The sequence below is a fragment of the Vanessa tameamea genome, chromosome 16 (genome assembly GCF_037043105.1).
Source record: "Vanessa tameamea isolate UH-Manoa-2023 chromosome 16, ilVanTame1 primary haplotype, whole genome shotgun sequence".
Taxonomy (NCBI): domain Eukaryota; kingdom Metazoa; phylum Arthropoda; class Insecta; order Lepidoptera; family Nymphalidae; genus Vanessa; species Vanessa tameamea.
In genome coordinates this window covers 5,951,026-5,971,362 of record NC_087324.1, presented here as the reverse complement: position 1 = coordinate 5,971,362, position 20,337 = coordinate 5,951,026, and the positions used below count along the sequence as shown (strand labels likewise).

Below are 20,337 nucleotides of genomic sequence, written 5' to 3'. Positions count from 1 at the left end.
AGAAAATACAAAAACACGCATTGTGAGAGAGCATTTAACCTGACCACATTTAGATGTTTGATATTATACGGATCGAGTGTTTATCTTGGGTGTTATTCCAGTAATTTGTACTGTTATTAAATATAACCTAACTTGAATTGAAATAAAAGTTTACATTATATAGTTTTTGGTATTGTCAATCAGTATAAGTTGCCCCGATAGTTCAACAACTACAACATCCATAACAACAACTGATTTTATTAACTGTAATAAACGAAAACCAAGTCTGGTGTTCCACAAGACTGCGTACCAACAATGTTTTTCTGAATATATAATACTTGTTGCAAATCAGCAATATTAGCACTGCAGGCACAAAAGCAGGTCGATGAGAATCTCGACACACATGTGTCTGAAATCGAGTCTTCATTAATTAAAGAGTCAGACTGGCCTGACTGTACTTGGCCAAATTCAATCCCAAAATGTTTATCTTGACCGCTAAACCTAAATGGTACCTATTGGATGACCAATGATATGAATCATTAGTCATTTCGATATTTCGACTGACGTTCAGTTCCGTCGCCATTTGGAAGGTAAAACAATATGTCTAAAAAGCCTGGCGTGCACAGCAAGGCGAGATGTGGAGTACTGCTTTCATCTCTGAGCGGAACCCTCCCAACTTTTTCCATTTGACTGCATTTAATGTAGAGCAAGTCTAATTGTTTATTTCCAACCGGCTGATCTTTTGGTTTTGTGCACAGATGGATCCTCTACGCTTTTAACCGCGTGTTTCACGAAATTTTTTCCAATGAATTGTAAACTTTCAAGAAAAGATCCTATTCATTAGTAAAGATATTTGCTAGCTTTTTAAGTGGTGTTGCACAGATTCATGGGCGGTGATAGTCGCTTTCCATCAGGTGATCCTTCTGCCCATATTGTATTCAAAATAAGAAACACGCCACATATATTGCACCTTACTATCAGGTGGGGTATTCACCAGTCCGCCCACCTATTATTAATAAAATACTAACTGGTATTTTTAGAACAAATTCTCGATCTGAGTACTTTCTAGGCGAATGCTGCCAAAACTATAGCAGATACTTACAAACTTTAAAAGGAAGACAGATTTGTCGATTGTAAAACATTTACAGAAAAGTTCACGCATGACTTTTTCGACAAAGTTCACACGAATTTATTGTTTATAGACATTTTTTTTTCTTTTTAATAGATTGGAAAAAAAACTTCTCAATTTACCTTTTCAATTTAATTGTCTTACAATATTATTCAATATTAAAATATTTTTAACGGTTTTTGTTTTTAAATAAAATGACGTTAATACTTTGAATTCTGGATAGTATAAAAGAAAAAAGCCATTGAGCGTGTTAGCAGTGCTTACATGCAAGATTGCTAACTATGATACTCTTTTTTTTTAAATAACATGATATTGAACCTTTCCTTTCACACATATTATATTTTTTATTTTATAAGTCCGGATATGTAGCTAGTATGAAATAAATTATGATAACATAAACTGATTAGAACGCCTGGTGGGTTGTCTTCTAAAATATATTTAGTCTCCAAAATATTGACTAATACACGAACTAATTGTAAAACTCTAATGAATCATCCGTGTTTGACATTTTTTCAGATGTCAGAGTATTTTAACAAATCTATTATTCTGCTGAAAAACAGCACACACTTGACGAAACAATAAACATAAGTTATAAATTAGCTTCATTTGCTATATTAATATTGCAATTTTATTTTATTACGGGTGCAACAGATTTTATTGCCTACACTACACCTCGCTTATATATTAACATTGATTAAATATTTTCAATGAGAAACCCGAACCCGTTATTTTAGAGTCAATATATGTTTTTAATCTTTTTGTAAGTTAATATTTTAAGTTGTAAATAAACAAAAACAACGAAAAAAGCTAATATAAAATAAAAAGGTAATTTTGTCTAATTAATAAAAGAAAACTAAGTAGCTTAAAGGGAATGCGGAAATACACACCTGAGTACATGTTTCAAGTGTCACAAGCTTATAGTCCGAGAGGCGAGATGCGAGACATTGCAGGCACTTTCTCAAAGTAAATTTCTTGATTTTATATCACTTTTGTTTCGTGAAATAACTTGCCGTCAGTTTATTTAGCGTTTTGCGCACCCGCACTAAAATAATTTACAAGGAGTAACCCCTTACAGACAGAAACGAAAAGTGAGTTTGTTTTAGATATAGATTATTGTTTTAATTTTTTATTATCATTAGCATTATTATCATCAGCCTGTAAATTTCCCACTGCTGGGCTAAAGGCCTCCTCTCCCTTTGAGGAGAAGGTTTTTGGAGCATATTACACCACGCTGCTCCAATGCGGGTTGGCGGAATACACATGTGGCAGAATTTCGTTGAAATTAGACACATGTAGGTTTCCTCACGATATTTTCCTTCACCGCCGAGCACAAGATGAATTATAAACACAAATTAAGCACATGAAAGTTCAGTGGTGCCTGCCTGGGTTTGAACCCGAAATCATCGGTTAAGATGTACGCGTTCTAACCACTGGGCCTTCTCGGCATTATCATTATTTTGAACATAATTCAAATGATTTAATTGACAAATATTATAATAAATTGAACACTTATAGCTTAAATACATGTCGAGATTTTTAATAACTTTGCTGTTCTTGTTGAATTAATGAAACAAAAGTTATACAATGAAAGGTAATTAGTGAATTTGATGTTAAATAGTTTTATGTTTAACGAGTGTAATGTGTAAAATGACGATTCAAAAGTGCTTGTAAGATGCCTTCTTACATAAAGTATATTTTTGTGTTGAAAAAAGTAAAAGTAAAATTAACTAATAGATTTTAGTTTTTAATTGGATTTATTATCCAATTTTGTAAAAATACTTAAGATTTGAATCGATATGTCAACAGGTAATAACCGTAAAGCCTACGCCTACTGCGCTAGGGTACGCCAATTACTACTAGCCTAGAATTACACTTAATATTCTATACTCATATAATTTGTCTCAATTGTATCAACAATCAATTCTATAGTTCGACAAAACAATTACTATACTATGATAACATGTACTCTACTTATAAAATATATTACGGTAGCTGAATTTATAAAAGCCGTGGACCGAATTTGGTTAAGAGTACCGCAGGACTGATGATTGACACAGACAAAAGGAAGTCTGGAGGAAGAGCAGACCTAATTGCGGATAAAATCTGGCTGTGGATGATAATGATGAGAACGACAATCATTTTTTATTTCTGGTTGTATTTCTTTGATAGACGGAGACAATTTATATTTTTAATTAACGCAAAATATGTATACCTAATGCCTATATCCCCTTCCTATTAATGGATATAATATAATGGTCATAAAATTAACCGCACAGTAATAATATTTGACAGCAAAACATAATTACGATTGCTGTAATAAAATGATATACGACTATATAAACAGGCACGAGTAATAGAAAAGATTAGGTTAGAAAATCCGTCACATATTTTTTGTTGCTTAAGGATTTAAAGTCATATTTTTCATTTTCTTTCTCCTTTTAAGAGTCGAGCCACTATGCTGCTCTAGTAGTTATTATAATAGGTTTTTACCCAGTTTCGCTTATTTATATTATATTCACCTAGTATTACATATTGTCATCATCTATCTATTAATTGAGACACAAGGATTGAAATAAAATATTTAATATAATAAAGTCATACAGTTAGATGTTCTTGTAACATTTCCAAAATGGTACGACTGTTTAGTTCTATTTTACTATAGGGATCCGGTTGCTTGTGACCTTTAGCCTCAATTTGTGTAATCAGTGGTAAACGCGCCTAGCCTAATTCCATTTAAACTTAGATCGACAATTTGTATTTTACGTTATTGGACTATTGTCTCCAAAATTTTTAACCAAAAAATTTGCTTGTTATTTATTTTATATTCATGTGCAACGTTTAATTCAACCGGTACCTATTAATTCCATTTATTTATGGTCTTCTTTAACTACGTTTACAAAAAATATGTTTATTTATTTATAATTAGTTTGTTCTTATATGCTGTCTATTTCTATTCTTTTGTTTTCCTTCTAACACAGACTCTAGTCTTAACTAATATATTTAGTTTTAAAGCAAAAAATGTTACACTAGGTAAGTACAAACGTAATAATTGTAGAGAACAAAACGATTCAACTAGAACTAATAAATATCCATCCAAATCTACTTTTAGTATGCCCAAGAGCATTCTTAGCGGCTGCTCAGAAGAAAATCAATATTCCGACCTCATTCCCACCGGGCCGAGTAATGCGTCTTAGCATTATCTCCTCAGCCTACAATAACGACTTCTGTCTGAGGTTTATGTTTGAATTTCGGTAATTCCTACCGATCTACAATCTATCAATTTATATTTAAGATTTTGTACCAATTTTGTTCTTGTCTTCTTAATTCGAATTTTTTAAATTTTTTTAATAAAATACTTATCTCTTACTTACTTCTTATTATTACATCATATTGGACTTATCTGTTTCTCACATACTTATAGTTTCTATATTCTCAGAATATATTTTTTAAATACAAATTAAAAAATAAAATAAAATAATATTTATCAGATATATTCACGCGGTAATATAATCCTTTGCAAGAGTTCTCAATATATATCTGATCTCATTTCCCTTAAAGCAGACGTTTTTGTAAGCAGACCACTTGAATAAAAATATATGAGTATTTTTCAAAACATATCGTCAAATAAAGAACTCCGAGACCTTCGCTCCGAAGACATCAAGCGGCCGCGACCTTAGTACTGTTCACAAAACATAGACTTAATATAATTGCAAGTATGTTAAACTTTACTTTTATTTCAGTGTAAGAGTTTCTTTAATCATAATTTCCAAAAAAAGTACATTTATACATATTTGGAATTCAATTAAATTTTGCTTCCATAACCTTCTGAATAGAAAAAAAATAATTGTATGGAATGTCAAACAAGTAGCTTGAGGTATCAAGATGAGGTATAATAAGATATTTATTATATACGTTCTAGCAAATTATACCAATGTTCGGGCGACTTTGTGACCAATACTTGCAGACATAAAACTATGTACCGTGTAAATATTTACTTAAAAAACTGAAAAAGGAAATATTTCATTTTTATAAATAATAGCAACAGACCTAAACTTAAGGTTGAAAATGAAAGTTATAGTAACAATTACAATTAAGGTTGTTTCACGACATTTTTTCTCTTAAATGCAGAAATTAAATATTTTTATTTATAATGATTATATTAGATACTCAATCACTGAATCATTTATGCAAAAAAAGGATCACCCTTTCTCCCTTTAAGGTTTATTCCACCAAGCTGGTCCATTTTGGGTTGATGAACACAAATTCAGTGGTGCTTTTCTAGATTTGAACCCACTATCAACGATTAGTATGCACGCTTTCTACTGGGCCATCTCGCCTCTGAATCGTTTATGTCTTTGCCTCTTATAACCTAATATCTTTTAATTACTTGTCTTGAACATCAGTGAAAATAACTTATTTAATAACTTGTAGCCTATTTCATAGTAACAAAGCTCGGGCCGCGGACGGTAGTGACGGAAAGCCCAGCGGAGCCTGCGCCCGCACCGCCGCCTGTCCAGCCGACACCAACCATTACACAACCGACCAAGACTGAACGGTATTTCCGTATCAAACATATTTACTTCATGTCCTTGTTTATTATAAACAATTATTAAAACAAAGTATTGTAAATCTCATATTAAATATATGTCGTTACAAGTATTATATTTTTCTTAAAGCATTTTCTAACATTAGGGGTTAATATTTTTAGTGAGGCAGGAAAAGCGCCATCACGTGCAGGCGCTTGCCGCGTCTGCCTTAAAGCGTTAAAACCAGGTGAAGTATTTCATATATGCAATGGCTGTCAACATCGAGTGTGCGAAGACTGTTCGTCATATTCTAAACCAGCCAGCGATGATGAATCGGTAATAATAAATCCATATATTCAAATAAAAATAATTTCGAAATTAGCTAATATAAAATATGAATGTAATATAATATTTCCACTGTTGTAATATTGGCAGAGTTCATGGCGGTGTTCAGTTTGCCGTCGCAAAGCTGGTCCGAGACTACCACCTGCGGCACAAGATAGCACAGATTCGCTTTTGGATGTTCCCGTACTCGAAGCTTTGCAGCGACGTCATTCTGAAGCCAGACTCGGCAGCGGCGGATCGAGCACCGCACTCGCGCCGCCTCGCTCGCCTGAATTGCGCCGACATTCTGACGTGTCGCCCGCATCATTAAAGGAACTAGAAAAGGTAATATCTGTTTATTCTCGTCACGAAAGCTGTCGCCTGTCCCATCTATGTTTTAAAACATGTGTACTAAAAAGAAATATGTCATTACGAAATTTATATGATGTCAAATTATTTACAAATTCTAACCGCCGCAAACTACCTTTGATACGATAATAACGAGTCAGTACACTTACCAATTTATAACCACGCTGCCACTGCGGCAGTTAAAGGGCGGCGGCAGCACAACACCGAACGTGGAGTCACGGCGGCCGAGTACTGCCACTCCTGCGCGGCGACGCTCTGTGCGGGCGCCAACGCCACGCCAACGGTCGGTTGATGAGGACAAGAACGCACCTGCGTCCGCGCTCGTCGCACCACCGCCCATGTCTAGAAGGTATTGTGACTATAATAACACATCTTGTAGCCATTGTGTTGTGTAATAAAATAATTTAAAAAATGTATTCTATTATAATATTGTGCTGACATAACTCTTCATAGTATTCACAGTATTTATCAAAATAAAATTTAACAAATAATTAAAATAAATCTGCTACCAGGGCATCTGCAGTGGATGTGGTAGCTGGTGCAGGATCACGGCGAAGTTCTTATCGTCCTGAAGTAGATACAGCTGACTCTACGCCACAAATAAGCGGTTTAAGCGTTGATGAAGACCGACCAATCAGACGACGAGGCAGTCAACTGTAAGTAAATTTGATCACATACAATTATGTTAGTTATATTTCAAACCGATATCAGAATTGGAGCAAAATATAGAGCTAGTTGAGACGAAATTTAAATCCATTGAGGATATTTTTTAGCCTCGGAGGATAAGAGGAGAATAAACCGAGATAAAGTTACGTTTCACATAAAGTTTTACTGATGTACAAGATTTTATTTTAGATGTTATTTCTTCACTGCCACTTTGTATAAGAACATATTTAGTTTTCTATGCAATAGCCATTCCGTTCCGTTCAAAAGCCGTCTTAGCCCATTCAGCCGTAGGGCACGCGAGAATATGGGGCCCTGTAGGAAAATAAAAATCGTGGTCGACCATATTACTTTTAAAACAGTAACCGAAAATATCGGCCTTTCGGTGGCTCACTGAGAATGGGGACCCTGGGCTCAGGTGCCAGTATATGGCAAAAATGGTACTAAAGTTTCATAAAAGAAATATAAATGTCATAAACTCTTACACTCCGATTTAATTAATTATGATAACCTCACAAGGACATTTATAAAGATTGTACCTATCTGATCCGTAAATTACACTGGGTCCATTATTTCCAGCCCGGACATTGCCGCATTGCAACAAAGAACCGGTGCACTTAATGCTATGGCAGCTTTAACTTCACGTGGTTCCGATGCGTCTGAAGCAGCTAGCGCTGCAACTATTGCGGCAGCTGCGGCAGCAGCTGCGGCAGCAGCACGACAGATGTCAGTCGATGCAGAAGCTATTAAAATTGTTATTCATGACGTTGACGACCGATCACCGAGGCGAGTCTCATTGCGACGAGATCCAAACGACAAAGGACATCGATGTAAGTTCTACAAAAAATTAAATGTATATATATAATTATACATGAACCAGTATTTTTTCTACTATTTGTGTATCTATATGTATTGACAGCGAGGGGCTTTGGGATGCGAGTTGTAGGAGGGAAACCTGACGCAAGCGGACGACGCGAAGCAGTCATCGTATGGACCGTGCCGGGTGGCCCAGCCGATGCCGCAGGCCTACAACAGGGCGATAAGGCAAATTATACAAAAAAAATATGACACTTCATATTATAATCGAAGTTATATTCACTTTTTGCTTTTAATCACATTTTAGAAACTTTTCTTGATTGAATTTGATCTTTTGATTCAATAGTTGAGGATATATTAATTATAAGCTTAATTTGATGGTTTGCATAATACTCTATATGCACCAACGGGTTAGGTATTGGAATGGGGTGGTGTTCCGTTAACGGAGCGCAGTTTTGAGGAAGTTTGTGCGGTGCTGGAGCGCAGTGGCGACAGTGTGGAACTGTTGGTAGAGCCTGCTCCGCAGCTCGATGAGCCGCCCGCTCCGCCCTCCCTTACCTCGCACCACCATCACGCTCTATACGGTACAGTACAATTTGTACTCCTGACTTTAACCAAATAACAAAAATTTTGTTGTTGTTATATTTTATCGGGATCAATACTTAGAAAAAACAATAGAATAGTCGTGATTTTTAGTTCCTTACATCTTGTGAACGTACAAAACTAACTAACTACACTAACTACTAACGTAATTTTTGATATTAATAGTCTTTACTTTAAATAAGATTCGGGTGTAACATCTACGCCATATTTAATAAATAATTACGTTATAATATGATATGGGTTACTAGTAAAACTAGTTAAACAATTGTACTATAATAGTAAATTTGGTTGGTTGCAGAACCAGAAACGGACAAATCGCCGTCATCACCGACGCGAAGGAAATTGCCGAAAACCCCGGTATAATATCTATATAGGCATATAGGCTTTAATTGTAACAGTTTGTGTTGTGAATCTATGAGACAATGGAAAACTCTCGTTCCTTCATAAATCTGGTAGAGACTGTCACTCGGTGCCTCAACTGTGCTTCTTGGATCGCTCACTGACTATCACACTTCTCTTTCTCAATGTACATTTGATTGTTGGATCATAATTTACACTCAAAATAACAATTTTCATATAACAAACATTATTAAGATGATATTCTATGTAGCCTACTTTTATAATCCAAAAATCAAAATTATTTTTTAATTCAGTTAGTTATTGGGATTGGATATATATATGTGTATAAGTAAATAATATATTATGTTGTTACTTTGGTCATTTAAGCCGTGACGATTGAAGAGACAATATATAGTGTCTACCGAATTTCGTAACCGGGCGGGTTCATTTTTGTACTATATAACACTGTTCCGGATATGCATTGCAAATTTGAGATTGCCCAAAATTCGGATAAAAGCGCGGGAGTTAGTCTCCTTTGATCTGCTGTGATACTGTAGAACTAATCACTCGAACATCTTCCAAGTTAGACTAGTTATAAGAGATTAGAATTTCTATATGGATAGGAGTACTTTACCTTTGTTAATATTTTACTAAGTAGGAAAAAGATTACCTGTATAATCAATCGATTGAATATATTTACCTAACTATATTTTAATTTATTTGTTGTCTATATTCGTTATACGTTATCGTTTATATGGTGTAACCCTAAGTGAAGTGTATGAAAAAATGCTACATACTTATTTTCAGATTTTTATTTTTTTCTATCACCCGACCAATTTCATAATTTCATCAACGACGCTGACTGGAGTAGTAGGGAATAAGCGGCAAATGACATTCCGAAATGTTCAGTAAGTTTAGATAAACGCTGAGTTTTAGTGCTCGATGATAGCATAGGAGTCATTCCGATATGGAACATTATATATATGAATATCGTGGATGACTAGTTCTGACAACGAAAACATAACAAGTAGTGCAACTAGAACCATCGACGCTTATAGCTTGAAATATAATTAGTCATTAACAATCAAAAGTTTCTAACGCGTCAACTAAATATTAAAAATTATTACCACATATTTGATGAAAAATACAAAAATAATTTGTAACCATGTGTCGAGGATAAGACAAAAGACCATCGAGAATAGAAGATGTTTTAATAAAGTACAGCGTGAGGCACACAAGGAGGTGAGCGAAGTTGCGACGGGACAATCTGTTGACATCGAACCGCAGTCGACGCCACAAATCCCGTTTGTACCGTCTCATGTCTTGCGAATCGAGTATCTGTTACCGAGTTTTGTTGTTGAATTAGTGTAGTGTAATGCCGCACAGTGCCACGAGACATTTGCAACGACTAGTCTCGTAGGAGCTTCGAGTCGTGCCAGTACGGTACAGCAACTGCCGGACCGCAAACACCTTGAGCGACAGGCGCGCACCGACGCTTTGATTCGTGATGATTACTGAACACACGATGTACATAGCTGCCCTTTGTAGTTGAATGTTCAACATCGTACATATCGATTGAGAAATGCATGACATTGCAATGGGATATGTGCATTGATCGAGTTCAGAGCACTTACATATTTGCAAATGCAGCGTTTACGTGTTACCTAATTTTCATACAACTATTGTATTAAGTGATTTAAAACAAAAAATGTTTTTCATATAATCATGTTAAATAATACTGATACATAAAATTCTATAATATTTAAATAATATCAATATTTCTCTTACTACAAAAATTAAGTTTAATATAAAAAAACAATCACACTTTAGTACTTAGATGCGCTAAATTATGCGTAGGTGTAGTAAAAATAGTTACGAACTATTTTAACTTTTGTTGCGATACATTATTTAAATAAAATAGAAATGTCTTTAGCTACTCAATTTTATTAAAACGTAAATAATAACTACATACGGTCAAGATTGTTATTTAAATTAGTTCCAGAAACGAATATACCGCAGCTTGTCTACTCAAAACTAGCATGATAAAGCTTTCTGCATGGCGTATGAGTGCGTCAAAATTTATTAATTACTTCATTGTATGAATAGATATGCCTCAGCCCGACGCATGTTACTTTAATGAAATATTTTGCAAGTGAAATGAACATAATGCAAGGACACCATCCACATTAATCGTTACGTGAATGCATAACTACTATTGCACAGATCGAATGGGTCTTTAAGGTTCATAACTTTATAATGAATATTGAAACAATAGCTAACGGTTGCTGCATGTTACCATGAAATGTTATGCATTCCCTACAATATTCCAACTTAATTAGAATTTTGATACCAATTTTTAAATGGACCAAGGACTTAATCCCTTTTCCCCATTGATTAAGTGTTCTAAAGAAACAGTTTAATAATAGCTTTATTTTTATTAGAAAACAATATACAATGTGCCTGATTTTAAAAAAATTAATTAGATAATGTTTATGAAAATTTACAGTAAATCAGTATACATTGTATTTTGTAGTGAAAGGAAACCAAAATATTATAGATATTTTTACGTAATTAGGAACAAGACCGCGCAGAACGCGCTCGCGAGCGTCCACCGGCACGTGCACAGTTACAAGTTTGGTTCGAGAATGAAATACGAAAGCTCGTCGTAGTTCTCATCGCAGCCGATGATCTACCCCCTCGAGATCATACCTTGGGTTATGGTGATGAACCTGAAGCGTTCGCAAGGATACGCCTTTTGCCATCTCTGTAAGTGTTGATCCATATTTTATTTTCATGTGTTCGAAGTATATTTATATGTACTTCGAACATTTAAAAATAAAACTAACTACCGACTAGCGTATGGTAATTACTTAAAATTTATTCATCTATATATCGTAATGTGTCATGTTAACTCAATAAATATGCAACAAATACAGTTTTAAAATATATTCTGATACCTTAAAAATGTTTCCTCTACTTTCAGGCAATGATTTAAAAATAACAGTTATTTAAGTGTAGATGGATGTAATATTTTAGTGAGAGTTGCCCACCTGTGGAGACAGACCCCGCATCTGCATCGTGCACTCCAGTATGGAACGCAACGCTTGGCTTCGGCGGCCTCACTGCAGATCTATTAGCAGGCCGCGCACTTGAACTGACACTTTGGGACGCTTGCCCGGGCATCGACCCTGTTCTTATTGGTGAATGTACAGTAAGTATAATTACAACTAATTACCATTTCCAAAACAAATGTACAGATTTTTTTAATTAACGATTCAATGTTATACCATATTAATATTTAATTTATTCGAGTATTGAATAAATTCTGTGAAATTAATCTCCAAATAGTATAAAACAAAGTCGCTTTTTGCCGTTTGTTGTGTACGAATAAAGAATCCTTTAAAATACGAATACGAATAATCTTTTAAACTATTTTAATGCAATTTTCATCAATAGACAGAGTGATTGAAGAGAAAGGTTTTTATATAAAAAGCCGAGAATTTCAACCTTCTCAGCCGAAAAAAAAACAAGATTTTTTTATGTTGTATCTTCAAGTTGCCTATAGACCCTTACTGTACTCGTGTGAAGCCGAGATGAGTATCTAGTCTACATAATATGTAGATTACTATATAATGGTTTTATTCTGCATCCATCACGTGAACTACTGAACGTATTGGCATGAAACTATATTTAAACTAACCATTCAACGCTGAATCGTCTGCAGATGGTTATAGCCAATTATTTTTTTTAAATTCGTTCATCCTTCTCCCCTTTTATTTAATGACGAGCGAAGCGAGTGGGTAACAGCTAGTATAATATATAAACATATACTAAATAATCTCTAATAATAACAATTTATGTTTAGATGGAACTGGAAAAAGCATTTGCAGATGAACGTGCAGTATGGTGGACGCTCGAAGAACGCGGCACTCGTTCAGCTAACGCCTCACCACGTGGTTCACTCACAGGAGCACGTGCCTTACGCCGAGGAGATTTTGCTTCCCAACGTTCCGTTTCAGGTTTTTTTACTATTTTTGTTTGCATCGTTGTTTAATAGTTATATTAAGAATATAACAATTAATAATAATTACTAAAGTCGTCTACGTGTAAATCTCATTGTCTTTGTCTATAATATTTGAAAGCGTCTATGCCGGAGAACTCTGTATTACTAAAATTAGTATATTATAGTGTAATTAGTAGTTTATAAATATAATTCATAAACTACTAATTACACTTTTAAATAGGTTTATACATATATTGACAATATTTATTTCCTTTTACTTTAACATATTTACCAGATGATGTGGACTCAATCGGCGAATGCGCATCTCTACTTCATCCGGACCATGCCTGGGTGGCGGGTTCTCGTCGTGGATCTTCACAATCAGAGACGTTAGAAGTGGAAGTTTATCAACTCGGAAAAGACTTTTCACGGTCGCTACCCGGATCGCGACGCTCCTCTTTTCAACAACAAGATAAAGGTTCACTTGAAACTAGATAAAAGCTAACTTTAATTAAGCGTATTTTAAAAAAAATTGTAATTTTATTCAAACGAATATTTTTATTTCGAATATTTATATTTTTATTTATTTTTAATATTAATAAAGTAAAAGTATCGGCACTCACGTCAGTTAACTGCACAGATGGAGGCGGTGAGCCGCCGGTATGCTCCCGACGTAGCGAACGTCGTCGCTCGTCGTGCGTGCGGCGCGACCCCGACGACATTCTGCGCTCTCTGCGCGCTGTCAAAGGCGAACTCGGGCGCACGCTCTCGTTGTCCGGCTCAACCGCCAGGCGTAAGTTTTGACATGTTTATATGTCGCTCGTCTTTATTGTCTAATAATATTACTATTTTATGATCTTGTTGATAATTCATTTCATATTAACTTAATTACCATTAAAAAAAGATTTTTTTATCTTATTTGCTTAATATGAGGTTATTGAAACAAATATTCGCAATTCCTCTGCTAGGGCTAAATCACAACTTGAAAAAAATTTAAGAAACATTATTATTATTATGTCAAGAACATTAATGATCATACCTCAGTCGGCTCGAGTTGCAGCAGCGTCGTGCAGCTATATCGCGTTGTTTGAAAAATATTGGATGTATTCGCAAATATAACAAACTTATCCTCAAATCTCAACGTAACTTAAATATTTACAACAGCATTGGGCTGCTTTGTGCGTCCATTGCTTTATAAAAAATCAAATTCCAATGTCCATCTGGACTTAAAGTTATTTATTTACATTTTGACTAATTCTTTGATTTTTAACTAAAAACTGACGTTGCTAGAAGCTCAACCATAGCACTCGCTCATCAATTATCAATTGTAATAAAATATATATCGTGCGTATTAGTTTGCTAAATATCTGTTTGATTTACTTATAAAAAGTATTCAAGGAGTTAAAATAAAAAATCGAAATATTATTTTAGCTCCATCAGAAACGAGAAACTGCGACTATTTATTCAATAAGCTTGCATACAAATAATATTATGATCAATCCATAAATACAATTCTCTCTTTAAATTACATAAAATCAGTGACCAATATAATTACTTTTAAATACTAAATAAGATTATTAAATATTTCTTAACATTATGTTTGCAGTATTTAGGTGTGCAACTGATTCCTCCTTAAACTTAATTTAATTTTATATACTTTACTTTTCAAAATTTTTACGTCTATAATTTATTTTATTTTCTTATAAATCAATTCCTAAGTAAAATACCTAAGTTTAATTTCGGATTTCGGATGGTATTCCCAATCAACGCCCCGATCCGCTTAAGATGAACACTACCACCAACCGCTATCAGCTGTATACACTTGTCCCAATTGCCCCACTTCCTCCACCTATAGAATATACGAACATTGAGAGTACTGACATGTACCCTGTTATGCTTGTTTGGTCAGCAGCGACGGACCGTTAGCACCTCGGTAAGCGACTACCGTGCCCGCGACCGCGCGTGCTTCCCTGCAGGGATTGTCCGCGCGGTGTCGGTGTACACGATCCCTTGTGACGTCCGACGGCCGACCGTGCCCCAATCTGTTTCTATCTGTTGTGCCACCACCGAACGCTCCCAAGGATTTTACCCCGTACATATGGTGACGCATATGCGCGAAACGATACTTGGTTCGATCGGTTCCGGCCTAGAACCAGAATGGGGTTCCGCGACCAAGTAGTAGCATGGGTCATACATAGCTTGCGCGACGGCCGCGCGCTCGCACCGTTGAATGTGGCTGCGCCCGACGCTTCTCATTACTTCACTGTGTCTGTACTGTTCTGTCCTGACGCATGCCCGGCCGCGGGCAATCACGCTAACTTCATCTGTTTCTGTGTACCGTCTATTCGGCTGCCCGTCTACGTTCATTTCGATGGCATTGTTTCGACTAGGAATTTTGGACTTCATTACCTTTGCGAATGTCATTCATTGTTACGAAGCGCATTCTATTAGACTTCTTGTATATATAATATTAATCATAGGTCATAGATATAACAATCTTTATTAAGTACGTCCGTAAATTACCATCCCTATTAGGGACTTAGAGCACTCGCAAACGGGCGAATACGCTCCCGTACGTAGTCACCGCTGTAGGTCGCGGTTGCGCATGTCTTAGCGCACTCACCGGCGGTGGCATGCCAATAGTAATTTTACGGATACACATGTATACATAACTTTATTATCTTACAACTAATGGCTGTTCATGACACGGAATGCTTATATCATACAACGATTTCAAAATCGCTTCCAGCAACTATTAGAAACTCGAAACACTCTTGGCTGCACACGTTATAACGCTTCTTCTTTCATTTCTGTGTTTAGGATAGGAACCGTTTGAAAAGCTATGTACTTTGAAAAACCTGTAAACATCGGCACGATGCTGTTTGACGTGCTTAATCTGTGTATTGTTATTTTTAATGTTTGATTGAATGGTTTATTCTGATTTCGTTATTGTTACCTTGACGTTCATGTGTCGAAAAGATAGATCGATACGACGATTTCGACACAGTCGCACGGCCGCGCGACGTAGACGATCTCGTAAACAGATGGTGGGTAGTACGTGTTGTGGGTGCGCAGGAACAGCAACGGGGCGCAAGGGCAGCATGTGGGCGGCGGTTCCAGCGGCAGCAGCCTGCGATGCCGTGGCGGACGACGACGAAGTTCCACTGGGACCGGGACAACTGCCGCCACGCAACGCGCATTTGCCGCCGCTACATGCTGAAATTAACCTCAGCATTATCATGATCAAGGGACAGCTAGAGCTCGAGGTGAATATCTTTGACTCCAGATAATATATTTATATTAAAATTTCATTATAGTTTTAAATGTTAAACTAAAACGTTAATTTTATCATCAATAGGTGTCTCATGCGCGTCGGGTATACGGAGTTAACGGTGAGGTACCGGATTCGTATGTCAAGTGCTACCTCCGTGACGGCGAGAAGTGGCTACATAAACGCAAAACAAGAGTCATACGACGCACCACCGAGCCCCACTTCAAGCAAACACTAAAATATCAGGTATATCTATATTACTATTATTCTGGTACGGGACACTTATAATGTCTAATTTTTTATATATTCGACTCAAAAAAATATTCCTTTTCAGGCGAGCGAATCTCTTGGGCGCACACTAGTAGTGATGCTTTGGCAACGCTGCGGAGGTTTCGAGCACAACCTTGCCCTCGGTGGTGCTGAGATCTGCCTCGATAAACTAACATTGCCGCAGCGCACATACGGCTGGTACCCGCTGTTCCCAGCTACGTCGCTTGCTGCCGACGAATCGCCCGACTGATCCCGCGAGCCGTCGCCGGAGCGCCGCGATGATAACTAGCGCCTCCACGACGGCTCCACTCTACTTGTCCCTTGTAATGATATCGACACATGTACAGGCCAATGTTGCTGCCCTATGCTACCTAACGAGACGGCTACGATTTTAACTCAATTTGAGTTCGAATTAAGCAGTAAGCCCGACTCGCACCGTGCTATGACGAATGTCACTTGTCCTAATTTAAATGTCAAATAAATCGGTCCGGGAACACCTTCATGTGTGATTTTGTGTAATGGATTTACAAATATTCATAGTTCCATTTAGAGGATATACCATATTTAAAAGGAACATTGTGGTACTTTTAAACATGTTTATCGATTCCATTTATTCATTCAACTATAATTGTAAAATTTTATAGATAAATGAAAAAGAGCTTATATAATGTAAACTCGCTTTCATTTGAAAAAAATATTTGTAGAAATTCAAAATTGCTGTTAAACTGGTATTTTAGGTCAAATGTAACCTTTCACATAACACCGAAATCACTAAATGAACTTGTAACATGTTGCAGTGATTTTAATAATCACTACAACTTGTGTAGGTACGGTACGTTTCATTAGAAGTTGTATAAATGTAAACAAACACATTTATATAACCTTAGATTTTTTTCTTTAAATAAATGTAATGTATCCTCAAAAAAATAGTATTTGATACAAAAATATATTTTTCTATACGCCTTACCTTTTCTGGATTTGTTTAACGTTTGTACACATTGTAATGAAATTTGAAAGGATCTATTGGTTATATTAAATATGTAACTTTTTGTTTCAAGTTTTATATATTTACCCTAGTTTATATATATATTTTTTAGAGATTTTTTGTTTTACATTTTAACAAATTTAGTGTAAGCATATACTAATAGTATTCATTCATAATCACATTGTGTCGCTTTATCTAAATTAGTGTATCTACTAACTTTCCAGTGTTATGAAATAATTCTAAAAATATATATGATGATTAGAATATCTATCGTAGTATTGTGGTACTAACTACTTTGTATGTCATCTTAAACCCCAACTTTGACACTTTGCCTTATACAATTTATAGAAATCTTAAGTGATCTTAGTGTATAAGCGCGTCTAGGTACTATTCTTCCAAGGTTGTGCTTTAGTGAATTTCCCCTACATAACTTATCTATATACATCGTCATTTCATCGTATCAAAATAGTGATATCTTATAGTACTGTAAATATTGGTTGTTTTTCAAAATTTTCTACGCACAACTATCTCGTGATAATATAAATCAATATTTTTAAAATCGATTGAAACAACTAAGTACGACTATCTTATAGTACTTATATTCCATTTCAATAGAAAATTTTCAAAATTTAAACAATATAAAGTCTACGAAAGTAATAAACTTTATTATAATATCATACATTTAAACTATTTTCATTAATTAATAAGTTATTATCTATCGAAATAAAAACAGTAATTTTGGTTTTTATGTTTCGCTGAATTTAAATCTACTCAACAATTTAAAGTTTCTGTAGGTATTTTACAATCTCTATTGAGATGGATTGTACGTTTCAGCGTCTTCTAAATATTATGTCTAGGCTAATATACTAATAAACAAATAATAATATTTAAGGAAAATTAATCTTCTTATCTCGTTTCACAAAGTTTTATAATGTTTACAGTTGCCTGAAGCAATCTTTTATTAAGTTAAAAAAAAAACTAGTGAATACTCAAATCAAATTATTAAAACAAATAACCTGCTTCTCGCATATGTCCATTTCATTAAAGTTCCAGGTTGAATTCATTCGAAATGAGATATTCCTTAGTAGTAAATTTATATTACGTGTTCTTTACAAAATACGGAAAATAACAAGACATGCATTTCTTACCTAGGATGTTTCCTCAATCAAAAGCTAACCCTAGACTGTCTACGAATATTGATAGCTTTATTATTTTAATACGACTAAGGGTTTCAGGCATATGTATGTATATCGATTTTTTACGCTTAAAATCTTATACTAACATGAAGCTATGAATGTTAAAGTATAAATTATGTGAGCATTTTAATATTTATAAATTTAATTATATTAGTAAATATTATATGTATAAAGCATAGTAGGAGTAGCCGAGATATATGTAGGCTTACTCCGCATCATCAATCTGCCACTGGCCTAGCTTATTTAATATTCATGAGGAGGTAAATATTTTTATTGGTGTTAGATACAATTTACATATCGTCGGAATTTACTATATCTCGTTAAAATCTGTGTTCTTCCAAACTTTTGTAGCTTAGTGGCTCACTTGACAATATAATATTTCTTGATTGATAGAGATACCTTTAAAATTGCATCATTATCGCATTTATACTTGCATATCCCTTACTAGAATGACAGAATATGCCTTAAGATACTTACAATAAACATATTAATATAACACATAATCACATACTACGTAAGATGTTTTTGAGTGCGCTCTTAGATACCTGCTTATATTTATGATAAATAAGTATTTATGTGAAATTAACGATATTTTTAAGCTCCATCGTGATCGTACAATTCCTAAGAGAGAGAGACATATTTAGTACCCTAATATCTATATATGTAAAATTTTATATTTCCTTATTCACTATAGACGAGACTATCACGCGGTAAATATATTTTTACAATATAATTTTATATTCAGTTAATAAAAAACTGTGAAAATAAATTTATACATAATATGGATAAAATCTAAGTATTTAATATGAAATATTACATATATTCTGACAGAATGTTGATTACGATCAACTAATTTACGCTTACTATTTCAATATGTTAGTGTGTATGAAAGACGATATTCTTCGTAAGAAATAAATAAACATGTATTTACTAATGTTGTTATGTGCCTAAAGATCTAATATCATCCGTTCGCATCACGAAACATCTCGCGTGACGCGTATCTGATCACGACGTATCGCGGCCCATCGATGAAGCCTCTATGAAAAATTAATGTGATATGGTATCGGATATCAACAAGAACTACGTTTTCAATCTTAATACTTGACTTCTATAAATCTACATTAGTGTTATATCGTTTCTTAATAGATACAAAGCGATTCTTCGAATATTCCGTTTTCGCAATGTTTTCGCAGTAGCGTATTCAAACTCGATATAATCACCACATTTTTTTCGATTGGATAAAATATCTTTTAAATGAATATAAACGAATACACATCCATACTTTCAAGCACGTAGTGTTCATTGCGAAAACGGATTTAATACAAATATTATAGTATGTAACAAATATAAGTGTCAAAATATATTATTAAAATAAATGTGATAACAAAGAGTTTATTATAGCAGTATAAACACTAGCACTTGTTTTTTTTATTATACATCTCTTCCCAATCTAACTTAATGGAATAATTTATTTATGTATGTATAGCTTAACACTGCTACGAAATAAAATGTCCCAAATACGTCCTTCTAATTTACTTATCTTTCTAGTTTAGTAGTAAAACTAAAAGAAATAATAATTAAAGTAAAATATCAATACAATATTAGAATCTCAATCTCGTGAACAAGACATTCGTAGATAAAGTCGAAATATCGAGCTCTACCAATTAAAAATAAAACACATGGTAAATATCCCGTTTCAAATACTTGTAGTAATATTAGAATGTTCAATTTTGAGTACCAATAAAAATAATAACGATAATAGAAAGTCTTTCCTCAGTGCTCATTTGCGCTTTTTAAGAAAAGGGATCACTCAGTCAGTGTAGTCAGTTAACGTTGATTACAATACTTATGGTCTAATTCATAA

At 34.6% G+C, this 20,337-nt stretch overlaps 2 protein-coding genes across 2 annotated transcripts in view; one reads left to right on the top strand and one right to left on the bottom strand.

Moving 5' to 3' along the window:
* Fife (fife) overlaps nucleotides 1-17,320 on the top strand; it is a 122,932-nt gene extending 105,612 nt beyond the window's left edge. The window contains exons 4-20 of the mRNA XM_064217303.1: nucleotides 5,552-5,663; nucleotides 5,817-5,970; nucleotides 6,070-6,303; nucleotides 6,507-6,676; nucleotides 6,840-6,983; nucleotides 7,570-7,820; nucleotides 7,910-8,034; nucleotides 8,222-8,390; nucleotides 8,708-8,766; nucleotides 11,324-11,514; nucleotides 11,785-11,959; nucleotides 12,614-12,767; nucleotides 13,047-13,229; nucleotides 13,392-13,544; nucleotides 15,827-16,017; nucleotides 16,110-16,268; nucleotides 16,357-17,320. Of these exons, the coding sequence (XP_064073373.1) occupies nucleotides 5,552-5,663; nucleotides 5,817-5,970; nucleotides 6,070-6,303; nucleotides 6,507-6,676; nucleotides 6,840-6,983; nucleotides 7,570-7,820; nucleotides 7,910-8,034; nucleotides 8,222-8,390; nucleotides 8,708-8,766; nucleotides 11,324-11,514; nucleotides 11,785-11,959; nucleotides 12,614-12,767; nucleotides 13,047-13,229; nucleotides 13,392-13,544; nucleotides 15,827-16,017; nucleotides 16,110-16,268; nucleotides 16,357-16,542 (2,810 nt within the window). The 3' untranslated portion in view covers nucleotides 16,543-17,320. The remainder of the gene's footprint in view (nucleotides 1-5,551; nucleotides 5,664-5,816; nucleotides 5,971-6,069; nucleotides 6,304-6,506; nucleotides 6,677-6,839; nucleotides 6,984-7,569; nucleotides 7,821-7,909; nucleotides 8,035-8,221; nucleotides 8,391-8,707; nucleotides 8,767-11,323; nucleotides 11,515-11,784; nucleotides 11,960-12,613; nucleotides 12,768-13,046; nucleotides 13,230-13,391; nucleotides 13,545-15,826; nucleotides 16,018-16,109; nucleotides 16,269-16,356) is intronic.
* The window catches only part of LOC113394025 (DNA-directed RNA polymerase III subunit RPC8), a 225,939-nt gene that overhangs the window by 162,579 nt on the left and 43,023 nt on the right, over nucleotides 1-20,337 (bottom strand). The gene's annotated exons all lie outside the window — the stretch shown is intronic.